The sequence below is a fragment of the Eucyclogobius newberryi genome, unplaced genomic scaffold (assembly GCF_026437365.1).
Source record: "Eucyclogobius newberryi isolate DKJ021-1_F unplaced genomic scaffold, fEucNew1.0.hap1 SCAF_19, whole genome shotgun sequence".
Taxonomy (NCBI): Eukaryota; Metazoa; Chordata; class Actinopteri; order Gobiiformes; family Gobiidae; genus Eucyclogobius; species Eucyclogobius newberryi.
This window is the reverse complement of record NW_027315823.1, coordinates 17629734-17654950: the sequence shown is the minus strand read 5'-3', so window position 1 is coordinate 17654950 and position 25217 is coordinate 17629734. Positions and strand designations below refer to the sequence as shown.

General features: G+C 41.0%; 2 protein-coding genes across 4 annotated transcripts in view; one reads left to right on the top strand and one right to left on the bottom strand.

Annotated features, from left to right (window-relative positions):
- mafbb (v-maf avian musculoaponeurotic fibrosarcoma oncogene homolog Bb) overlaps positions 1-25217 on the bottom strand; it is a 185404-nt gene that overhangs the window by 15937 nt on the left and 144250 nt on the right. The window lies entirely within an intron of this gene.
- Positions 56-25217, top strand: ndrg3a (ndrg family member 3a). Of its 3 annotated transcripts, XM_072451964.1 has the most exons (17): positions 56-230; positions 13487-13568; positions 14988-15020; positions 20147-20252; positions 20325-20445; positions 20624-20686; positions 20777-20837; positions 21672-21758; positions 21953-22009; positions 22273-22376; positions 22487-22552; positions 22682-22733; positions 22808-22855; positions 22919-22954; positions 23026-23077; positions 24001-24039; positions 24421-25217. In XM_072451964.1, exons 2-17 carry the CDS (start codon positions 13512-13514, stop codon positions 24582-24584), a joined length of 1146 nt encoding a protein of 381 aa, XP_072308065.1. In that variant the 5' UTR covers positions 56-230; positions 13487-13511; the 3' UTR covers positions 24585-25217. The 3 variants fall into 3 exon arrangements, with proteins under 3 accessions (XP_072308065.1, XP_072308066.1, XP_072308067.1); XM_072451965.1 differs by lacking the exon at positions 24001-24039; XM_072451966.1 differs by lacking the exons at positions 56-230; positions 13487-13568; positions 14988-15020 and adding an exon at positions 17753-18044.

Here is a 25217-nt window from a genome sequence, read left to right as displayed (position 1 = left end):
TTTCTTCTTCCGCCTGTGCAGCGTCTCCTCTGATTGGCTCGTCCGTGATCTGTGACGCAGCGTGTAGTTCCGCCCCGGAGTTGCATCGAAAATACAGAAAGAAAGGAGAGGAACAGACCGTCAGCCGCCGCGGACACTAAACTTCACTCCACATTTTGGCGTTTATTGGCCCCGAGCAAACCGAAGATAAATTGACTCGAAAGCACGAGCACGCATTTCGTATCGGGAAGGTACGTAAATCACGCGTATTGCACCTGGCGTTTGTCGTTACCGTTTAACGTCGTTACAGATTTGCACCATGCCACCGGAGAGATTTGCCCGTTCACGGATTCAACCTGTTCGTTGCCGTTAACGCATTTAACGGGTCTTAAATGTACCGTATTAAAGTGTATCATTATTATTTTAACGAACCCCGCGCACTGCTCAAAATACTCGGCTCTGATATTTCCAGAGACTCGTAACGTGAACGGCCGCGCTACGTCAACGGTGTCGGTTAACGGTCTAAAGGACGCCGATGGTGGACGCGGGTTGGATTTGCCTTCGCACCTTGGATGGTTTCAACTGGTTTTAAAGCTCGGAACTCGCTGTCCACGTCTTGTAATGCGCGTCTGGCTGGACACATGTCGTTATCTTTGACTTGTTTGAATACGAACTTGGAGGGTGCGTTTCCGTGATTGTTGCCACACGAGGCCCATCACGACGCTCTGTACGACGGTTACTACCACCGGCTTTGCCACGGGAGCATAAACGTAACCGGCACACGGGTGGATCATTCAAGAAGAACTGTTTAAACTCTGTGTTAAAGTGCTCTTAATCCCCAAGTGTCACTTCACCAGACACTAACCTTTGAGGATGTGTTGCTTCATTCAACAACTCCTGAGTAACGTCTGCTGAGCTGAAGGTTATATATTTACCCTACACAGTTTAGCTATGATTTGTATTTGACATATAGACATATATTGGAGCCTCTAGCTGCTGCCTGACGGTTGTAGTGTTGGATTGAATGGCAGGTCAAAGTTGTGCAGTTGCAGGTGGTAATGTCCCACACAGAGAGGCACAATGTCACCTGCTCATGGGAAGGTCACACAAGAGTTCCTCTGGATCCAAAAGCTTTGTTTAAACAGCTCTGTTCAACATCTGCGTCATCTAAATCACAGCAGCAACTACTTTTGAAGTGACTACGCTATGTTTCTGGCTCCTAGTGAAGACTTGTAAAAGTTGTTGGTTTAAGTTAAATCGTATTTAAATCCTGGTCTCCTTGTTTGATTGTCCCCTCGGAGTGAATGAAGTTTACACTTCAAACAGCAACCGGCCTGTGTTTACACCTTACTCCTGGGGGTTGTTCTTTGCACTGTTATCTGTAGCTTTTATATTTTCATGTAAATAACGTGTTGTTTTTGGTGAGAATTTAGGTTAATTTAGTTTATCTTGTGGTTGCCTCCTGATAATTACTATGGTAATTCATTCCTAAAGGTGGACATACTCTTCTGGTCGCGGTGGGGTTTGCCATATGCACTCTAATATGCATTCTAACTTGGCGAAGTTGCCTCTCCACAGATCTGACCTGTAACTTGTCCTGGTTTATTGGTATGAAAATATCCCCGGGACCCCCAGTAGTTCTCCACAGTGGCAGCACAAGAAAATTCAGAAATTCAAACTATGTTTATAAGTTAATATGGTTGAAAGATCAATTCCTCTGTCCTAGTGGAATTCTATATATCATAAGAAATGTGCAGTTATCAAATGCTGATCAATGCATTCACAATATTTGCATGCCCCCAGTTTGAGAACCATTGACTTAAACTGTTAATACATACTAATAATACATTTTAAGTTAATCACACTGATACATCTTTTTAAATGTATTTTCATTTGCAAAGTTACAAATTAACATAAAAAATGAATACAGTTTTGAATAGCATGTTTATGATCCAATCGTGTATTAAATGAAGGGATCAGACTGAACAAGTGTGTGAAGGGCTTTGAAAAGGATTTCTTGCTGGAATTATGGATATGGGTCTGCGTACAGGGCTTTGAGTTAAATGGAGAAGTAATTAAGAAACTGTACTTACAGTACACTTTTCTCTCCTGCATTAAAACATTGCGATTGAGCCAACTCTTAGTTTTTGTTTGAATTTTAAACTAGACTCATGTCTTAAGTTTCAACCCAGATATGATGGTGTTGATATTAAAAAGTGGGGGTTTTTTTGTGTTTTTTTTTGGCAAGGGCTTTTGTGTTTGTTACTGAAGTGCTCTCGTAATTCAATCTGTTCCCAGCCTAGAGTTACAGCTCCAGTGCTCAAAAGAAGCTCCTGACTTTCATCATAAATGGCTTTTGCATGGACACATTTGTTCCGTTCTTACAGTCCACACAGCCATGATTATCTCTTATATTTCAAAGTAACTGAATGTGTGCCTTATTTGCATTGGTTTGCACGGTCTGGCCCATAGACCTCATGTCTGCCCTTTGTCTGCTGGTCTTATCTCCATCTGCAGAGAGAAGGGGACCACTGTTGCCACGAGGACCATTAAGAGCATTTCATAGTCCCTAGACCAGAGGTGTCCAGACTTTTTTCTCTGAGAGCTGCATTTTGAAGCATATATGAAGGGGAGGGCCACAGAAGACATGACAATGAAGTGAAATCTTGGAAATTTTTAATTTGATTAAGTTTACGTCGAACAACGGCTTAGAACATTAATACTATGTCTGTATCTCATCAACATTTATTTTATTTAAGTTATTATAGCAGAATGTTTCTAATTTCACTGTACTGTAAAAAATTACAACTTTTTGTTGTTTGGGCCAATGTAGTAGGAAGCCTGAGGGCCGCATCTGGCCCCGGGGCCATACTTTGGACACCCCTGCCCTGGACGGACGACTGAAACAGGTCAGGCCCATTTTGGTCTGCTATTGCAGAACAATGCAGTGACTTGCATCCATAATTTCACCCTTGGTTGTGAAGTGGTCCTGACTGAGAACACCCAAGTAATTGTTTACTACTTTAAACCTTGTGAAATAAATAAATTAAAGGAGTGCCAACATCTCTCATAACTTATTCTGGCAAATTAAACTTCCATATATTTTATATTGGCACTCTGAATAAAATTGGTGCAGCAAAAAGTGACAACAGATGGACTCTACTTGATGTTTGGGGGCGTAGCATCTTTTTGGATCATACCTATGATGTGACTCAACTCTTTAAGCCTGTACTTTTAATCAAATAGTAAGGGGCAGATGTGAGTCTGGGCACAGGTTTTAGCTCCCAGAGTTTAGATGATTAAGGATTTGCCAAACAAGGACACACATGGCCTGTCAACAAAGAGGGGGAAATATCATGCAAAACAGGGTTGAACTGAGGTGAGAGAAGATTAATTAGTTCTAAATCATAGAGGAACTGTGAGCTAATTTGTTTTACATGCTAAACTGATTGCACAGTTCTGTCTGAGTTTGGCCTGAGACGCAGCAGAGGACGTGGTGACCAGACTGAGGTCTTCTGTTTACAGGAGAACTAGTCTAGATCAAACCGGCACAAGTTTGAAGTTTTTCCAATAAGTTGGATTTTACAAAAAACAAGAATATAAATATAAGTAAACATTTCTTTTGAATTGTATCTAAAGCCTTTAAACCCCAGAGCACTTCCGGGTGCATAAATCTGTGCCATTTAACACAAATGATATTCACATTTCTTCCAAGATCTGACCTGCTCAAAGCCACATGTTTTTACTGAAAGAGGATCAACTGGACTCTCGACTCAAACGCCCACATGAATAATTGACGACTTCACGTGTCTCAATCTGTAAATCTTTCGATTAATTGCAGAGGCCCTATTGAAATGTACAATCCAGTATTATACATGTTTTATTGTAGATTTAAAGCGGAGTTCAATGTAAAAGTAAAGAATATATTTTTCAACTGTCTCTGACTCAATTGTCTAATTCTAGAAACGTTTATGTCACACCACAAGACATACAATACAAAGAAAAACACAACTTTAATTCCATGTAATTTATTAAATGCATTAATGTGTTATTCCCCTTATTCCGCCCTGCTCACTCGCTCAGATCAGCACTTCCGTTGTAATCGCACTTCCGGTCAAGCTGGAACTCCATTTGGAGAATGAGGGAAAAGTCTTGCCACTAAAATATGAAGTAGATTGATTTGTGTAAAATGTTCATGTGATAATAATGCCCCCATTCTCTGGGCGGCCTGAAAACAATGTTTTAGTCTGTGTAGAACTTATTTTCTCTTGAGGTCGACAGTCCAATGTTAACTAATGCAACCGGAAGGAGGATTACGTCGGATGGCGGCGCCCAGGCTAACTTTGGAATAAGGTGAATAGGAGGAAGACAAACCTTATTTAGCAAATAATTTCAATAATTGGACATCATCTACACATTACACTAACGCATCGATTGCATAAAGTGCACGGCTTTAATAAATGTATATAATGCTGTTTGACCTGCATGTAGAAGAGGACAAGAATTGTATCTCGACTGGTTCATTCAAGAAACGCACAGATTGGAATAAATCCATGTGTGTGTGTAATTGTACTGTAGACCCATGGATAACTTTAGTAGCTGATGACAAATTTCAATGAGGAAACAGCCTGTGCTACTGATTAATTCTGAGTTCAAGCATGTTGTCATTGTCGTCCTAATCACTCAGTGGGCGGAGTCTGGCACTGGGCCACACTGCCCTTCTGTATGTTTCCATCAGGTTCTTTACAGTGATCTACCTCATTCCTATGTGATTGTGCTAAACTCAAAACATTGAGACTGTCCTCTCAGCCTGCTTTGACACATCTGTCTATAACGGGGCTGGAGTGTGTTCATACTCGTACCATCAGCGGCTCTGCAATTTTGACAAATTCATATCTGAAACATTTTGTTTATCCCAAATGCAATATTCAGATATGTCAGTCCAACAGAAATGTGCTACACCATGTGTTTATATTATTAGTTGATGTTTAAGTAGCACAAAAATGTGAAATGACTGTAAAATGACTCACAAATGTGCAAAAATATGACTTTAATGCAGCTAGTATATAACAGCAGTCCTGAGTGCGAGACTCTGACAAGGGCCAGTATTTATTGGCGGACGTCTAGTCGAGGTGCCATGAGTGAACCTCCTTAAGACTATTTAATTACTTTTAATTGATAATCATGCAACAATCAAGATTGTGCAATTTAAAGACACAGTTAAGTGCTAGTTCCATTATCTGTGCTTTGTTGATGTACGAAATATGGAACAGTGCGAAGGCATAATCTGTGGTGGGGGAGGGGGCCTTAAAGACTAAAGAATGCTGATGTTCTTTGGACAAACGGAGGGTGGGTGTTGTTGGCCTTGTTAGATTGTTGTCCAGAGTCAAAATTAGCAAAGTAAACCGTTTCCAGTTTTTCCAGCTTCAGCGGTTGATTGTTCTTTTCCACTTGATCTGACCATTTAGTAAATCAGAAAAACTACATGCTACTTAGTTAATGGTTCCATCTATGCACACATTTCTAGATTGCGTAATTTCTAATTGTCAATGTATCTTGAAGTCCACATCTAATCATCTGCGTAAAAGCATCTAAAAATCAAGAGAAGTTAAGAGAAATAGAATTCTTTTGAGATATAGATTTGTCTGATCTGCTCTAGGACTGACTAGTATTCGTTGTAGTCGTAGTAGTCGTTGTAGTTGTAATCGATGGTGTATTAGTTGGCTAATTATTTCATTTAGATTTTAAAAAGGTATATGAGAGGGCGAAAAGGAGAAGCTATGGAGTGAGTTTGCTGAAGAATTTTGGTGAAGTCATGAGTTGTAATTTAACTTAGTAACTTGGTTTATCTGTTTACTAGTACTTTTCTGTATCAAAAGTTGTTTTTGCTAGAACTCTTTGGAAGTTTGCGGTTTGGGTTGGCTACATGGAGATACTTCATTAGCCACGTTTCGACAGACCAGTTTGCGTTTGGGTGTCTCGGGGCGTGGCATGCGTTTCATCCACAGGGCCTGGCTCCCAGGGGTCCACTACTTGAGCAGCTGACGTCAATGTTTTCTTAATAAACAAAATCGAAATCGTACCTGAATTATACTTTTTAACCATGGCCGATCTCAGAATTACTAAATGTCTTTTTGTGAAGTGTGTGGTGCTATGAGACCAAAGCTAAATGGCTAAAGCTAAAGTAAAAGACACAACGTCCGCTTTATCGTCAGATTTTTCTGCATTTATTTATTTAAATTTAAGTATTTTTAAGTATCATGCACACTTAAAGAACATCTGTGTGCTGTGCTCTAGAAAAGTTGCTGTTTTATGACGCGGGTGGTGTTATTTTTAAGTGCGATATATAGTTACAGAAATTATCTCAAACGATGCTATTGAAGACCACTTTATTACTCGGACAATATTCCTAAAGCAGGAAAAATCAAAAGGTGTAAAAAAAAAAAAAAGTATCTACTATGAATCATTTCCACGGCTCAAATATTAAAGTTCCCCACAAGAAGTGTAGAGAAAAGGAGCGCTCGATAAGGTTTGAGCCAAAAAAAAATCTTCAAGAAATTGTTGAAGTAATTGTTGCGACCGGCCAAGTCGTATTACACAGTGAGTCCTTTATATTCCTCCTCAGCCAAAGCGTTCCTGACTCATCAAGCATCTCGATGACCTGACCATTTGTTTGAATGTCATTTCAGTGAACTCTGCAGGCTAACTGGAAAAATCATTGTGCTTGTATCTCCATGGAGTCTTTTCCAAAGTTTAGTTTTAACTTTTTTTTTTCTCCATGGAGTCCTGAAGATGGCAGGTTTTTTCACACGGTGCAGCTTTTAATAAGAATAACACTGGTTAGAGTACAGATATTATGATATGAACGAGCCACAGCCTTCACTAACAGATTGTTTTCATTTTATATTCTCAATCTTTATGTTTTGTTGGAGAATAATCGTATATGGCAGAGATTTGTTTCCCCACACAGATCAGAGCAGATTGGCTGTATCAGGAGAACATTATGAGTGGTTCAGAGTGTGATGCAGTCTCAGGAGAGCAAGCTGTCAGTTAATTAAGCTCAAGCGAAATCATCTCAGTGTGAATATGTGTGAGCCCTGAGTCTTACACACTGCTGACACCATCAGCAAGAGATTCAAGTTATCCTCACAGGGCACATTCAGTGCCAAACAATCTTCTTTTCCCACTCTGTTTTCTGATCTGACGAGAGGCGGAAATCCTAATGGATTTTACCGATAATTCTCTTACCAACCGTACCGGGTTAGAGCAATAATCTGGTCCTGAGCCTTGTCACAGCCCATTAGCTCTACTCCTGTGTGGATTGGCGTTTTTTCAGATTGTGCCCCGTAAACACAGTTTTGGCCTGGTTACAAAAAGTTGCAGTGAAGGAGTTTTACTGGTTTTTAAGTTTGCATTTATTTTTTTTATTTTTTTTGCATTTTAAAGGTGGTATGGACGATTTTTTTCAGCAATTTTTTTATATTTCCTCGTGGCGTGGATAAATCATTTGTCCTGCCACGTATCAATCATAAAACGCACCTATCGCTCACCTGCAGCCGCGTGCGGTTCGTGCCCACGTTTCCGCGTGCCTAAGCGCATGGATCTATCATAATATAGTTCCATCAGTGTACGGGGCAAAATGAAGACGGAGAAAGACTGTTCGAGCTGATGCAGAAGTGGACAGAAATCTACGGGAGACGAGCGATGCGCTCCGTTGCGCTAATAAACAAACGCACGTGTGTGTCGTATCAGTCCGCACGGGGGAGTGCGCATGCGCACTTCCGCCTGAGTTCTCAAATCGCTGAAAAATTGTCCATACCACCTTTTAAGTATTGCACTGTATTTGTCATTGTTGTGATGTCATGCAAGTTTCAGCATTGTGATACTTGTCTTGATTTTAACCACTGTTCCCATACAGTAATGAATGTATTAACATTATTTTACAATTCATTCTTATGATGTTAGTTTTTTTTTTAATGGGTTTCAGCTTCCTGTTATAAACGGCAGCAGTTGGGCAGATGTAGCTCTGTTGGTAGTTGTCTTCTGACTCAAAGGTCACCAGTTCAACCGCTCGATCCCGCTCTCAAGGAATGTTGTTGACGCCATTTTGAAGCTATCACCACATGTGGTTGTCTATCTCCACTGTTGGATAGTCATGAAAAACTGTGCATAAAATTTAAAATGAAAAGGAGACTGAAGTTATGGACTTTGATCCTTATCTACAGTGGCGAGTCACTGACAACACGTAAAAGCAGCTACAACTTACCACAACAAATGTTTGCGGACATTTACATTGACGCTTCCTCCTCAGCTTGCTCAAGAGCAAGGACTTATAGATCTGTTAAAATTGTCTGCACGTAGGCTGAAATATGATGAAATATAAACCCAACATTTTTGCTTTTACTCCCATTTTTCATGAGCTTAAGTCAAAGATATGAAACTTATTCTATAAACAAAAGACTTGTATTTCTCAAATATTTTTCACAAATCTGTCTGAGCAATTAATATTAATGATCCATCCCACCGCTCTGGTGTGGCATATCAAGATGCTGATGTGACACCATGAATATTGCACAGGTGTGCCTTAGGCTGGCCACTATAAAAGGCCACTCACACCTGTCCAAAGGGCGACATGTCCATTGTTAATCCACCACATCACCTCATATTGCAGCGTGATAATGCACGGCCCTGTGTTTGTACACAGATCCTGGAAGCTGACCAGTGGGGCTAGACAAGCTTTAAATAAATGAACAGAGGTGACCATGGTCCATAGGCTGAAAATAACCTGGCTGTGTTTTTGTCTCTTATTTTAGTAAAGTGATCTTAAAACATGAGTGTCGAATAATAATATGAGTTATCTGGACTTCTAATCAGGGTTATATGCTCCATCAGGGTCAGTGGGGTTGAGAAATCCGGTCAGCCTGTCAGTAACTTTAAGCTCCCCTTGACCCTGTCTCCCTAACACCTCTGTTACCTAGAAAACTGCTGTGGTCACTCCAGGAAGTGTTGGATTGGTCTTGCCGCTGTAATCAATCCGCTCAAGCATGTCCAACATTTGTTTTCTCTTTCTCCACCCCTTGAGCTGGATTTGTCAGCAGGATTTTGCCAGGCAAGCTTTCAATCCAGGGCTGGCGGCTGAGAGCTTTCAATACTGTTTTTGTTTTGTTTTTTGTGCTTCGTTGTACCATCCCTGGACAGTTATAATTGGAGTGCAGCCTGTTGCCCCAACTGAATGACCGCTGACCTGCTTTCTGTGTCAATAAGCAGCTGTCTGTTCAGGCCTTTGTCGTGCCATCACAAATTCATCTTGGAAATGCAGAGATGCTGCAAAGTCGTCCCTCTCAACCATTTAAGATGAGCTTCAGAGGTCAAATCTTCCAAGGTTATGCCACTCCCACTTCTGTTTACACTTTCCCTTTACCATATGCCTGTCTGCCGTGTCCTTCATAGCTTTGTTTCAGTAGTTGGCCTTGGCCTGGCAGAGCTGCTGTTATGTGCAACACGAGTCCTGGCTGTCAACCTGGCTCAGTCGGGTAATTCAATAGTACTTCCTCTTCTCACCCCATGCACAGGTCTTCTGGGTCGTATTTCAGGAAGAAAGGGACTTGGACTCTGATCGTATGCATGGACAAACTTTAAAGCATCTGTTAAAACATGGCCTCCTCAGTATTTCTGTGTGCAGAAGGCTGTTGCTGAAGACCCCCATTTTTTTAAATTTACTGTAATACTTTTTACAATTTTAATTATAAGGGTAAGTTATGGTTGCAACTATCATGCCTTTAGAAATAATCTTCAGCCTTTTTCTTTTCAGAAATTATGCTGTCATTTTATTTGTACACATTTTCAAAAAACTTGTAATAACTTTAATAAATTGATGGGATTTATTTTTTATTGATTTCATTTTGGAAATACCATTGCTATTTTAGTTTTTATTTTAGTTTTTATTAGTCTATTTAATATTTATATCAAATATTTTTTGATTGGGGCTGAGCAATTAATCAAATCAGTATCGACTCATTTGCAGATTGCAATAATCAGCGTGGGGATTTTTCATTGACTGCTGTTCTTGTACTTTTCTCTTGCAACACAACACTGAAATTTTGCATTGTAGGACATACATTGAACATAAATATAAACTCAACACTCGTTTTTGCTCCCATTTTTCTTAAACTGACCTCAAAAATATGAAACCTTTTCTACATACACAAATATCTTTCAAATATTATTCACAAATCTATCATGCTGAGCAATTAATTTTAATAATCCAGCCCACTTCGCTGATGTGGCATAATATCAAGATGCTGAAGAGACTGCATGAATATTGCACAGGTGTGCCTTAGACTGGCTGGTTTAGCTTTTTTGGGACAGTGGTGGGGTCAGAAAGCCAGTCAATATCTGGTGCCCCAAAATGGCGGCAGAAGTTGCTGAATATTGGCAGGAACTGGAACACGCTGTCGTATATGGTGATCCAGAGCATCCCGTGCTCAATGATGCAAGAACTGGGATGTTTTTGGTTACCAAGAAATGTGTACAAATCCTTGCAACATCTTTTATTTTTTTCAGTTTTTAAACAACAGAACAAAAATAAACATGAGACAGAGAACATGCAATTTATTTACATAGAAATATCCATGTAGTCCTATGTTTAATCTGGCACATGGTATCTGTCCCAATTAGTCCAAAGTCCTTCAAATTTGTCAGTTTTCAAATTGAGTTTGAATATAATTTTTTTTTACGATTGTTCATTATAATTTCAGTCCAGACCTTTGTCATCGGGACATTTTGTGTCATTTGGCCTTTTTGTTTGCCTGACCAGCCATTCCCAACACGTTTTGGCTAATCAAAACTGCATTCGAAATGAATGTGGGCGGGGCTGGCGGGTCAGGCAACCTTTTTTTCTGGTGTCAAGTGTATGCGCCAATTTAAGATATCCACTGATTGTGTCCATGGCAGGGGTTTGAGTGAACGCTCAGTTGCTCTTGATCTCAGTCCAATATTTCTGAGCAACAGGACAGTCCCAGAACACATGTCAACACATTCTCCAGCAGTTAGCATTCTCATTTTTTGTGAATTCACAAACTTGAGAATCTATCTTTAAGCTCCTGCTGATTTTTCTTTTATTTTTGGGAGTGTCTACAGAGCCGCGGCGCGCAGCCGAAACTGCTAGGCTATTTCGTGCCACGGCTCCTGAAACTGCTGGGCTATTTGACCGCGCCGGGTTAGACCGCGCCGGATTAAGGTTTGGGTCAGGGTTAGCCATGAGGCTATATGGCTGTGCCGCGGCTCTGTAGCCACGGCTTTTATTTTTTCACATCCCGACGGCTTTCGTGAGATTTAAAAGTGCCAGGTTAGGGCAGTTTCACATGGTGTTATTAAAAACACATGATACATTTTTACAACAGAATTCTTTTCAAACATGTGATTTTTCCATTGTGATGTACAAATATTTTCCAATTTATTGTCGGTCAAAAAAAAATTACCCTCTTTCTCATTTCTTTTTGAAATATTTAGAAGAATGGATGTCTAAGTTAGCAGTGTTCCAGCTGAGGGGTTTTAGCGGCCGCCATGCTCCGGCTGGTCACCGCCATGCCAGGTATTAAGATCACTGCACGTAGGCGCTCGCTCGCATTATGCACACGACGCTCGCTTGGTACATCTGTGCAATATTCATGCCGTCACATCAGCATCTTGATATGCCACACCAGAGCGCTGGGATGGATCATTAATATTAATTGCTCAGTAAAACAGATTTGTGAAAAATATTAGATATATTTTGTGTACATAGAAAAATATTCACTACAGCTCATGAAAAATTAGAGCAGTGCTGCCCGGTGGTGGAGTGGTTAAGGCAGGAGCACACATGCAAGGCTCCATGTGCAGCCTCCCGCTGTGTCGAGAGTTTGAATCCCGGCTCTGAAAGTGTAGTACATGTCCTCCCTTCTCTCTAATCTACAGTTCACACTAAGCTGTCCTGTCTAATAAAGCCTACAGTGTAAAAAAAAAAGATAGAAATTGGAGTAAAAACAAGCGTTTAGTGTATAAGGCTTTCTTTTTGTTTACTGCTATAATTTACTAAATGAAAACGCTGTTTTACATGTAATATGCTATATTATGGGGTGCCAAGTGGATTTACTCAATTCATAACTGTGATTATACAGGTCACAATATAATTGTAAAAAATCAGGTTTCTATTTATCTTCTTTGGTGTTTTATGGCAGTTGGTATCCAAGTGTTACATTACCGCCGCCCACTGTAGTTAGACTTTAGACTTTATGCCCCAGACTTTATTCTTCAGACTTCACTCTTCAGACTTCATTACTTTTTCCCCCCAAGGCCCGCCAGGTTTCTATTTATTCTGTCTCTTATTGGAGACATTTAGCTTAGAGATGCGGTCAGTTGCAAACATGGAAAAATACATCACAAAAAACATATTACATCACAAAGATATCATATAATGTAGAGTCAGTAAGACTGGAATCTTCCTGCACGAGAGCAAGAAGAATAAAAGAATAAAGTCTGGCAGTAATGTAACACTTGGATACCAGCCGCCATTTAACGCAAAAGAAGTAGAAGAAGAAGAATCTTCCTGCAATCTTCCTGTGTCCTTTGTGTTGATTAGTTTAATATACTTTGGTATGAAGGAGTTTTATACCCGTTTCTTTACATAAGTGATCCCTCTCTCAGCTCACACCGAGCACATGAGTGGGATCTCCAATGATCTTTAGAACTTGTTTCACAGCTGATTGTTCAAAGATGGTCTGGTGATCTGGTGATCAAGTAATTTCAATTCAATAGAAGTAAACTTAATTTTCTGTATTTGACTGTCAAATACACTTAATTTTATCATTCAGACAGTTTGATTCCGTAAGCTGGTCATTTTGCTGTGGTTTGGTCATGATGTCGATACTCATAAAATTAATGTTTTACACTCATTTTATGTTGTGACAATATATTGGTATAAGTGGTTTTACATGTATGAACTGGACCCACTCTTCTGCCTGAAGAGTGGGTCCAGTTCGCCTCAGTCGGTCCCTCATCTGAAGAGTGGGTCCAGTTCGCCTCAGTCGGTCCCTCATCTGCCTGAAGAGTGGGTCCAGTTCGCCTCAGTCGGTCCCTCATCTGCCTGAAGAGTGGGTCCAGCTCCAGTCTCCCTCGTGTCCGTCTGTCCGTCTGTGAGAGTCGGATCTCTCCTTCACTGGAACTCCTCCAGGTTTCAACGCTTTTTTCCCAAAGAGGTTTTTTTTTGTAGTTTTTCCTGGCCGAGAAGGAGAGTCTAAGGACAGAGGACCCTGGGACATCGTCCCTCGCCACCACAGACATTGTCTGACTCCATCGCAACCACAGACATTGTTGATTCATTTCTCCCTGTGGCCCTCAGAGGCAACTGTTGTTGTGATTTTGGGCCTTACAAAAATAAATTGATTTGATTTGATTTGATGTAGAACTTTCGTAAAAATGGAAAAACCTGTGTCCTGTGCAATAATGAATGCTCTTTCCTTTTTGACAGTGGGTAACATCGAGCACACAAGAATATGGATGAGCTTCAGGATGTCCAGCTGACCGAGATCAAGCCCCTGCTGACCAATAAGGTAAACCGCAAGCAGCGACTGGTGTAGAGTGAATAATCCAGTAGAATTCCACTCGTACAAGTGCAAAGGCATGCTCCACACAAGCTTAATGAATCTTCCATGTTACTTTTCCTGGCAAATGCATACATACATACAGTAATAAACAATACCAGGCCGTGCTACCCAACCACACCATTCATCAGAGGGAATAATTCATAATGCAGCGAGTGAGCGCATAACGATTGAAAGAAAAAACACTGTGAGGGGAAATGGAGAAGAGTGCATATAATAAACCCCCAAATTGACCCAAAAAACAATTGTGAGGTAATGAACGAGGATAAAAAGGAAATCAAGCTCATCTCTTTTTTTTCCCCAATCGCTATGGAAAAGCAAAGGAGCTCCCAGGCAGATCCAGCTCTCCCACCCGTCATCCCCAGCTTCATCTCAGCAACTGATTAAGAAACGGGGCTGTCGGGGGGTTGAGTGTTTTCTCCTCCCCCAGGCTTCTTTCACAGACAGTGAGCTACATTACATCAAAAACACCATCGCACATTAAAGAAAAAGTCTACTCATCTGTGCCAGACTGTAAGTGAATAGAGGTGAAGGACGATGACTTCTCACTCCCTCTAGTGGCCTCATTAGAAGGTCAAATGGAAGGCCCAAAAGCGGATTGAGTTGAGATGGCGCAGCAGTCACTGGTGAGTGTAAGTTAATCTAGTGACGCAGCAGGCCTGTAAAAACAAACCGCACAGGCAGCAGCGGCAGCAGCAGCATTGTAACCATGACAACTGTAATGATCAGACACGCAATTACATCAGCCTTCAGCAGAGGTCACCAGTAGGAAATGATTGCCTGCCTTACTGTGAGAAACGAACGATGAATGCTAAAAGTGGTTTCTTGTCAATTGAATAAATCCATTTATTTGGCCTTTTCATTTTTCTGGGTCTCTGACATTACGTAAAAAGCCATGTGTGGCTTCACAAAGTGGCCTTCAGAATTGAGGATTTAATTAATTGTAAGATTTGACTAAATGATTAATATTATAATTAATAATTGTGCATTTGATCATTTCATTTGAGCACATAAAATCCTCCACACTTCAGGGCGTTCATCATTGATTGAAAGCCCTGCAGAAGACCACTTGAAACACGTGGCCTTGGCCCTATAGCTGTAGCTTATTATCACAGTGACACCAACCTCTAATGGAATAAAGTGGCTAATGGCAACTCCTCTGAGCACATTGTCTCTAGTTTACATTATCATTTGTGCACAAAATTAGAATTTCAATATTCTGTCATAAAGTGCAAATATGTTGATCAATAAAAAACATGAATCAAATTATTCCAGCAGTAAAAACATTAAAACGGCCAAATGCACATGTACCAAGAAAAAAAAAAGGATGAATTCCTAATTTGTGTCTTTTTCTGTCTTTTCTTTCAGAATGGACGCAACTTCCAGGATTTTGACTGCCAGGTATTTGCTTTGACTTTCAAACTTCAATCAACAAACGAATATTTCGTTTTGAAATACAGGGAACATTTATGTTAAAGACGAGCCTTTTTTTAATGAATCACTGATAGCCTGGTGTGGTTCATAGTTTGATGTTAGCTACATCATGTCCTTAAGGTTTTAAACAGAATCAAAGCGATGGGATACACAATTGTTCCTCCCAGTGTGTCATGTTGTAGGGTTGAATTGTATAACTCAGTATCGGTTGAGATGGACATGTTTGAGCGCCTGGACATTGCTGTGTATTTAGTGAGGCGTGACTGTCTGAAGAATCACAATGATCCCGGTCCTGCACAGAAACCTGCGTTATAGTTGTTTTTAAGCTCAGTTTTCTGTGCCCCTCCCACACCAGAGAATGCCTAAAATAACTCTGCTGATATTTGGCAGAATGTTTAACCCTCTATAGTTCTTTTCCTTTAGAATAAAGAAGATTTTTTTTTTATTCAAGTGAAATCTAATAAATTACCCCACTTGATTTTCAGACTTTTTGATTCTCCGTTTTGCCCAAGCTATATAGCTTTCAAATTGGATCTTTGGCCAATGCTTTTTTTTCTGGTGGGCTTTTGTGTTTGCCTCAAAGCTTTTTTTTCTGCAGTTATCCAAAGACTCTGTTGCCGGAGTATCCTGTGAATAAATCCCTGTCTCACTTTCCACAGTCACTCTGAGCACCCACCAGAGCTAAAAATAACCTCGCTCTGCAGCCAGCAGGAGAGAGTAGCATGTTGCCCTCCTCGGAGCGTACGTTGTCCGCGACACACTTTCAGTCGGCACACTGCTTATTTTTAAGCTGCTTACAGTTAAAGAATAGATTTTATTATCTTTCATCAAGTGTTTCATGCCATGTCCAGCTTGCACCAAAACACAAAATGGGTTCATCCTTTTTTCACTACTGCCCCCAGTCGGTCCAAACACATAACCAGAAGGTTAGTGTGATTTTATAAGTGAATAGTGCTAGAATCATTGAATCATGCTCAAACACCATTGAAACTACATGGGCTGCCCTCCACTGTAATCTGATCAAATGCTTAAATATAGTATCTGATCCCTCTTTGACAGTTCATATTTCAGTAGGTCATGTCCACAGATGACATACTTCCAGATTCCATATTAGGCTTTAGCAGCAGATTGTCAATAAATGGTTCGATGTGGGGGAGGTGATCTGTGCCTCTGTTGTGACATTTCCGCAGCTGGAGGACAAATCCTGCGCTCTCCTCCTCTAGCTGTGCTCGTGTAGCGCCCTCTGCTGGTACTTTTAGGGATTGAATTGTAATGTGCAGGTGCAGCTTCTGTACTTTATGTAAACTGCACATGGTAAATCTGTGTATACACTGTATATCTATATATAGATATAGATACACACAAATAAATATATTTGTGTGTATCTATAGCACACACACACACACACACACACACACACACACACACACACGTGTGTGTGAAGGGAAATAATCCTAGTCTTTAAAACGACTAGCTTGGTTGAATGTTTCACAAATGGGGATGTAATGAAGTCCTTCTCCTCATGGTGGCGATGTCGGGTTGTTCTTGATCTTGTTGCCACTGTTGCAGTGTGTCCAGCAGAGGGCAGTAGAGCACAGTAAGAATGCATCTTGCCCATTTGGGTCCCTATTTGGTCACTATATAGCATGATTTATTACATCTATAGTTTTTTTATTAAAGTTTTTTATATATTTACCAGTACTTTTTTGTATAGTTTGTTGTTGTCTTAATACTTTTAGTTTCTTCCACACTAAGTTTGGTATTCCGCTATTCCCTGCTTAATCATGTGAGTGTAGTTCTGAAAGGACAGAGCTTACCGTCTGATCCTTTAATGTAAGAAGTCCCTCACCAGTGGCTAAGGCTTATTTCTCACATTTTTGTGTTGATGTCGATGGCTTGAGTCTGTGACCACCAGAACAAAGAGGCCTGCCGACTCTTGATGAGTCATTATGGTGCACACTTCAATGCACCAATGTTTCTACTCTTTCAATCTCATTCTTTCAAATGCACAACTGTATTCTGCTCGTTCTAAATATCATCAGCCGTGGACAGGTATTCAAAATGATATTGGGCTCATACATTTTGGTTAAGGTCAAACCTATCCCCATCTTTTAGCGGCTAAGCAGACAACACAACAACAGAAGAAGCCTCATGTGTGTCCTACCTTCTGTGCAATGGTTCTGAGAGTCGAAGGCTTTTTTGCTTTGGGCTGATGACGGAGCATACTAGGAGTGGTAGATCAATAAACTACAAGACTCAGATGACCTACAGACAGGGGTCAAATTAAACTTAACTAAAATATTATGTTTTCTCAACATTTGGAAACCAAAGTACATGAAGGAGCTAAAACATGTGCTCCAGAGTCAAAAGGTCAATGATGCGGTGTACTTCAGTTTAGTGTGAGACACACGTTGTAGATGCATTGTGATCCTCACTATCCATTCTCCTTCATTTAGTTACACCATAGTAAATACAAGCCGCCATTTTGCTGATGCGAAGCTAAAGGCGTGCTGTCAAAGTCTGCTCGTGGTATGAGCTCAGTTGCGCTTTCGTGAAATATCCTTGCTGTACCCCATTACCCTTCCCCCTGCTATTCCGTCCTCCTCAGCCCCACCCCCTCCTACTACCCACCTGACCCTCTGCAATCCAATTAGAGGCGACGGTGCCTGATGTACGTACGCGCTGAGACTACCAAAGCACAAACTGCAGTCTCACTCTCCTCCAGCCACCACCCCCTCCAACTCCCCTCCTTCGTCTTGTCTCTCTCTCGTCTCCGTCTCTTTAGCCTCCCATTCACATTATCCACCCTCTTCTGTCTTTACCCTGTCCTCCCGCCCCTCTCCCCACCTTCCTCCTCCTCCTTTTGGAAGCCTTCAAAGCTGCCCAGCACACCCTTCTTGCACATAGCATAACAGTCATTTGCCGCCGCGTGGGAAAAACATGTCAGCTGTTTTGGATTTGGACCAGCTCGCATGCTGTGGGAATGGAGTGGTGAGTGACATCCTCGTCTTACACTGAGACACCTGGTTACCTCTCATTAGAGGGGCAGTTGTGCAGTGTTTTTAAAGAACAGTCAACACTTTCAGCCTGGACTTGGGAATATTTTTCTCCACAGCAGCTTATGTAAACAAGTATTATTAGAAAAGCCTCAATAGCTTGAACATGCATGGTGTGGTTCATTTAACCTAAGCCCAGTTTAGTTGACATTGTAGCCCTATAGTGCATCATTTTTGCACAGGAGCTCGTTTTGAACCATGTCATATGTGCTATACTTGCAGTATATTTTTGTAACCCTTTAGATGCACAGCGAGGTCACTCACTCACATCCACAGTGGAAAGTCAAAACACAAAAGCGGAATAATGTGTTTCCTTACTTTTCTTTTTTCCCCGTCAATTCCACACCCTGAGATTTTTATTTCCATTCATGTGCGCTGAATGCAGAGCAGTCGCCCCTCGAATGCCCCATGTGCGTGAGTTTGCTGTGTGTGCGGTTGAGCAAGTGGCAATTCACAGCCTGTTTGTGTCCCCTGATCTGGACCTCAGAGGTGATTGATGCAGCTCTGGGCAGGGCGTGAATAACATGGGGGGAGAAGGTGGGACGGGGCATGACTTGTTTGCTCTTCATTTTTCCTCCACTCTAAAAAACTAACCGTCATGTACTTGGGGCAAAAATCAAGTACAGACTTTCTGCCCAAGCAATGCTCTGTCTCACTCCCATCTGCAGTGTACATCCAGTGTTGGGATGCTGTAAAAAGCTGCAGTACGGCGGTCTCCTGCCCCACCCGCCTGTTCCAGTAAAGACCATCTTTGTTCATGTGTTTGTAACCAGACACACGTGGAAGAGGGTTATGATGAGAAGAGAGAATGGATCGATACAGGAGCCACTTAAGAGCAGATGCACCTCATCCTTAAATGTTTGGTCACAGCAGGCAGAGGATTAATTATTGCTATGCACCCTTTCTTTTTTAAGACACACCCTAGTGTTAGTCATGTCCCATGTCCTCACTCTGAGCTTTCATGCTCCAGTTACTGAAAGTCACTTCCAGAGTCATCTGTCTGTAGTTTTTATATCTCAAGATCATTCCCTGACATTTACTGCATTGGATCTGCAGTGTACACTCATCATATCTCAAACATTTTTGTTTTGTTTTTTGCTGGTTTATAATCAATCGTCCTTGGCTCTGTCCTTGTCCAAAATGACAAATCTCTAGCTCGTGCTCCTGAACCTTTCTTCCCCCTCTTAAACAGGGTGTCCTGCCCCCCTCCATGCCATGTCAGCTTTGAGGGGCTCGGGGCCTGCAGACAGCATGAACGATGCAATTTTATAATAACATTGTGGCTTTTTATGATTTTATTCTGCCTAGTGTTTTATGTGCAAGGCTTCGTAACCTTCAGCTACTTTCTGTCCCCTAATGTTGCTATTAAAATGAGATTACAGATATGAACGAGTGCAGATCTGTCCTTGAGAGTTAACATCTGAGCACTTCTGAAGAGACGGTGACAAACCACATCTATCAGGAGCTGAACTTTGTCCCTCACTATTACCTCTGCTCACTTTGATGGACTTCAGACTTTTAATCACACAACTGTATTAAGTCATGCTGACTTTGTGAGGAACCAGACTCCAGAAACGGATTGTGATCTAGATTCATGGCTTTTGAGCAGATTTTTTAGCTTTTTCCTTCATAAAAAACAATAGTCGATTCAGTCTTTTGTTTGTACAAGAGCACAAAGGCTGCGTGGAAACTGGATTGGATGTTCGTAATTACATGATTTGCATCATAATCTGTTATGAGCAAGCATTGATCATTTGTTGTATACTTTGTGGATTTTTTGTGGAATGGTTGGCTTCTGATTTGTGCATATTTAACATGTGGAACGTTTTTAATGTGGGGGACATGAGACACGATTACTTACTTCCTGAGTAAGATAAATAAATACCTTAGCTATCTTTGCTGTGGTTTATGATTCAACCATAGAAAACTGTTTGTATTATCAGTGCTCTGTGTATATATATATGACATATGAGGACTTCAAATCAACATCATTTCTGACTCTTAATAGTAACAATTGGCTATTGTTTGTGCTTACAGGAGCATGACATTGAGACTCCCCATGGTGTCCTCCATGTTACCATGAGAGGGGTGCCGAAAGGCAACCGACCCGTCATCCTCACCTACCATGACATCGGCCTCAACCGTAAAACTTTTTATTTTAGCTATAATTCTCTACATTGCACATATCGCTTATAAACATGACTTATTCCTCTAGACAAGTCGTGCTTCAACACCTTGTTTAACTATGAAGACATGCAGGAGATCACACAGCACTTTGCAGTGGTTCACGTGGACGCACCCGGACAACAGGAGGGGGCTCCGCCCTTCCCCAGTGGGTAAGTTTCTCGACATGGACAGCCAACCCTTTTTTCCACTATCAGTTTAGTATGCAGGATTTGGTGTTTTTTGCAGCAAAGTAAATGAAACAAAGAGACTTGGTTTACTCTGTGAGCTGTATTGGCTACATGGGACATGGGCGGTACTTACAATAATGTTGGGCGTGTCTGTGTTCAGGTACCGTTACCCCACCATGGACGAGCTCGCTGAAATGTTGCCCTCAGTGTTAACTCAGCTCAAGTAAGTGTCTTGCTCAGAGACGACTAATCAATCATTATATGCGTAAATAAAGTATTGATTTGCAGAGCTGGACTAACTGTCTGTCTGCAGGGTCAACAGTGTGATTGGTATTGGTGTTGGAGCTGGAGCGTATGTTCTCTCTCGTTTTGCTGTGAGTATAAAGCTGGTATTTGTACACTATTATTTCAGCATTACATTAGAGAGAAAATTGAGCCTTAATGATAATTATGTACATTAATTGTAACAAAAATAAATCAAAACCTGGTGGACACAATTTTTCACTTCACATGTCCTTAGCTTTTGGCTAAAATAAGCTTGCCCAGTGGAGCAGAAGATACAAGAAGCGACAGAGAGGAGCGAACAAGTGCCAACATATGAATAATGAAAAGACAGTGGACAGTGAACTGGAAATTATTCTTTTCCAGAGCTCACAATATTTCTTCTTGTGTTTTATGAAGAAAAATGTATTTCTTAAAACTGGGTTCATAGTTCATAGTGTTTTTTCACTACTTGTAGATTTAAAGCCTCAGTTGGTGCATTGCATTTGAATCAACTTGAAAGTTTAATCTTATTATGGAGAAAGAAGATTAATGTTTTAATTTCCCGAATGTCACATTTGTCTTCAGACATTTCTAAAAAACACTTCTTATGATTTAGTCTCAGATTCAGTGTCTTCGTTTGTGAAAATGCATCACTAGCTGAACTGAGCAATTTGTTCTAGTGTAAAAGGTCTGCGTGGGCAGTTGTAGCTTACATGGTGGTGTGAATTATTACCTGTATTTGAAAATTAAAATTAATTTTACTCTTTTAAAATTGAGAGTCAAAAGACAAACAATAACAAGTAATCGCAGCCATGTTTAACGATGGCTGCGATTTTATGGTTTTCCTCTCGTCTTCATTTACAATTTGGTCATAATGTGATGGTCGCGAGCATCATTGATTCCACGTCGACTTCTGCCCACTCACCTGTGTGTGTAACTCTCAGCTGGACCACCCCAGCCTGGTGGAGGGGCTGGTGCTCATCAACGTGGACCCCTGCGCAGAGGGATGGATCGACTGGGCCGCCTCAAAGGTCGGCACAACCACAGCAGGAAACTGCAAAAACAATAAATAATTGAGCTCCCGTTTTTGCACTACATCGTTTACTAAACTTTCATTTTGTTAAGACCTCCACAAACGATATTATGATGTTTTGCCTCCCATTACTAAGGATTGAAGATTGATGCACATTTACAGTTTGTTTGACTTGTTCTTTTATGTGTGCAGCTTTCTGGTTGGACCAGTAACTTGGTGGATATCGTCATGGCTCACCATTTCAGCACTGTAGGTTTATCAGTTTTACTTATTGTGTGCTTTTCTTCATTATTCTTTGCCTTGACCTTTATTCAATAATAGAGTGAAGCCGTAGAAGAATGTAGACTTGTCTTGATTTCCCTTGGGTACGCGTACCTCATCGCACTGTGTCACATTTAGACACTTGTATCTTGGACTTTAACACAGTTTCCACTGTTGTGAGCTGTGTATGTTGCTTTGTAAATTGAATCTGCTGTCATGAGTTCAAATTGTTGGTTTGGTTTGTTCCCAAGGACGAGCTGACTGATAACCAAGAGCTGATCCAGACCTACCGGCTGCACATCGCCCAAGATATTAACCAGGACAACTTGGCCCTCTTCTGTGGATCTTACCAATAGTAAGCCATATATAAATATTTGCCTAGAATGTAGCTCTATTTGGCATGAACCACTTGTGTTTTCGAATACGACGTGGGTCTAGTGCGTTCATCTTCCACTCTCTTTGTAGCCGTCAAGACTTGGGAATCGAGAGGCCCATCGTTGGACTGAATGAGCATACAGTCAACACTCTCATGTATGTACAGCAACATCCGTCCACATTATCCACACAGCATGTCGAGAAATTAAACTGAGCTTCATGGTATAGTTTAGGCCTCCATTGAGGCAATGTTGTTTGTGACCGTGTGTTTTTATACCATTGTAGAAGCCCTGCGTTGCTAGTGGTGGGTGACACATCTCCTGCTGTAGAGGCTGTGGTGAGTTCCAAATCCCTCTCAAGTCTCAAACCACGGCTCGCCTCCTTTGAATACAGATGTGTCTTCTGTTTCAGGTGGAGTGCAATTCTAGATTAAATCCCACCAAGACCACACTCCTAAAGGTAAACGTTCTTACAGGATATGGTTAAAGTGTCTCGATGAATTGCTAATACTACTTTTTGTAGATGGCTGATTGCGGAGGTCTGCCCCAGGTTGTGCAGGTGGGTGCTTCTTGAGATTCATTCATTCATTCATTAATTTAGCAAAGTACTCATTACATTTCTGTTTACAGCCAGGAAAACTTGCAGAAGCTTTCAAGTACTTCGTCCAGGGCATGGGCTACAGTAAGTAAACATTGACTTGTTGTGGTAACAAATTAAAATGGTTCTGACTAACACTTTTTTTGGGCTGACGTCTTTGTGGTCAAGGTCCGTGTTGAACATTTCTTGTTTACATGAGAGCAATGAGTGTTTTGGGGGACTGTAGCCTGTGATGTCATGTATGTAAGCAGCTAGCCGCGCTTCAGACTGAGGACACAAGAAAAGGCTTTTTATCAGAGGGCAGACGAGATGCTCGTGGTAACGTCATATCCTCTGTGCTCTTTTCAGTGTTTGTCAACCACAGCCCTCAATAGGTGAGGCCTGTGTGCTGCTGTTATGACTGAAATGACACTTATATATATTAAACTTCAGATCCAGTTCTATTCAGATCTGTGTGGACTTGGAAATGGCCTTTTTCTTTCTGTTACACTCCTGTTTAAAAATGCAAAAGTGCATTGTTAAACAGGTCGTCAGGTTTTTAGTCATTCATCTGGAAAGACAAAATCTAAAAGTAAGATGGTGCTTTTGCTGTGAGTGTGCAGATGGTGTTTTAACTAAAGCTTATGCTGTAGCTCTCTGTTCCAAAGCCATCGCTGTTGGAGCCACCTTTGAGTGTAGCTAGTGTGTCAGAGTACCCCTGTTGATCAAATGCCACTGCAGGATTAGAGCCGATTAAAGTGTTTTCACACTGTGCTCTTGTGTGACACACCACAGCGTGTTTCTCAAAGCAGCTTTTCCCATATTAACACTCGGCTACAATGTGAAACTCACAGTCAAAGGTTCAAAAGTCTGCAAACATGGCCCGTTTTCCCCTCTTCTCACTTTCTTCCTCGTCTTCAACCACTGAGATGCAATGAGACCTTTGTGATCACAAATTAAAGCTACAGCCGCGCTTTCAACGTGATCCCTTTTCTTCTTCTCTTTCCTGCTTTATTATTGACCTCCAGTCCCATATGTTCTTCTCAGTCACCTGAGCAACGAATCAGGTACCAGCTTGTTGAGCAGTCCATAGATTTAAAAGCCACTTGCCTCTTAAGCTGACAATAGATGAATGTCAATGTACAGATGATCGTACATTTTTGGAGGGTTTCAGTTTCTTCTTTGCATGTTTTTATTGATATATTTTTGCATGCTGTTGAGTCTTACCAGAACAGTTGGGTTTGTTTGTTGTGCCGTTTTTCTTTTCCTCATACAATTTTGTTTTTTTTATTTCTGTTCATTTGATAGTCTTTTGTTTGTGGGATGTGTTTGCATGGTCTGCACTGTTTATGCCATGCTTTTCTCCAGGTTTTGTGTTCCCATGCTGCACTGGGACTCTGGGCGTTGTGCTTTGAATATTAATGCCCCTCTCTTTTTCCTCTTTTCAGTGCCGTCAGTGGGAATGACTCGCCTGTCTCGCTCACGCACGACCTCTTCTTCCAGCATTACTTCCATGGAGAGCAGTCGCAGTCGCAACAATCTCAATAGTTTGCTGGGCTCCGGGAGCATTGACAGCCAGTCTGGACCGCAGACCATGGAGGTGTCCTGCTAAAATCATCACCACCACCATTTTATCCTGTACAAATAACTCATGTGCCCCTCATTCCCTCTCATTCAGCAGCTGAATGCCACAAGAATCCTTAATAAAGTGTAATGTAGAGATAATCCCATTAATTAAAATATATAACAGATTCAAAATATTATAATATAAAGTATTAAATCCACTGTAATAACATTCCCTTAAAACATCTGTGTTTTACATTTAAGCTACAACATGATCCACTCATTTCTCTATTTATTTGAGCTAGTTCTGTGTTTTAAATTGCTGTTTTATTTAGTTTCAGTGCTGCTTTTTAATTTCTGGACTAAAAACTTGAGAGACAGTCCTTAGACTTTATCCAAGTGTTAGCATGCTGCTACGTGTAGACTGCACTGACTAACTGCAAACTCGGATGGTTTATGCAGGTGTAATATCACTCTTAAGTTCACTATTATGTTAACCCCTGTTATATGACTTTTTTGTATTTAGGATAACTCCTTTTATTTCTTTTTTTTTTTAAGTGTGTTCTCTGATTCTCTTTTGTTCAGTGATTTTAACATGGTTTGAAAGCAGAAGTATCCTTGGACTGTTTGCTGATTCAACTCATTTATATTACTACAGAATAAAGTATAAGAATATGCATTA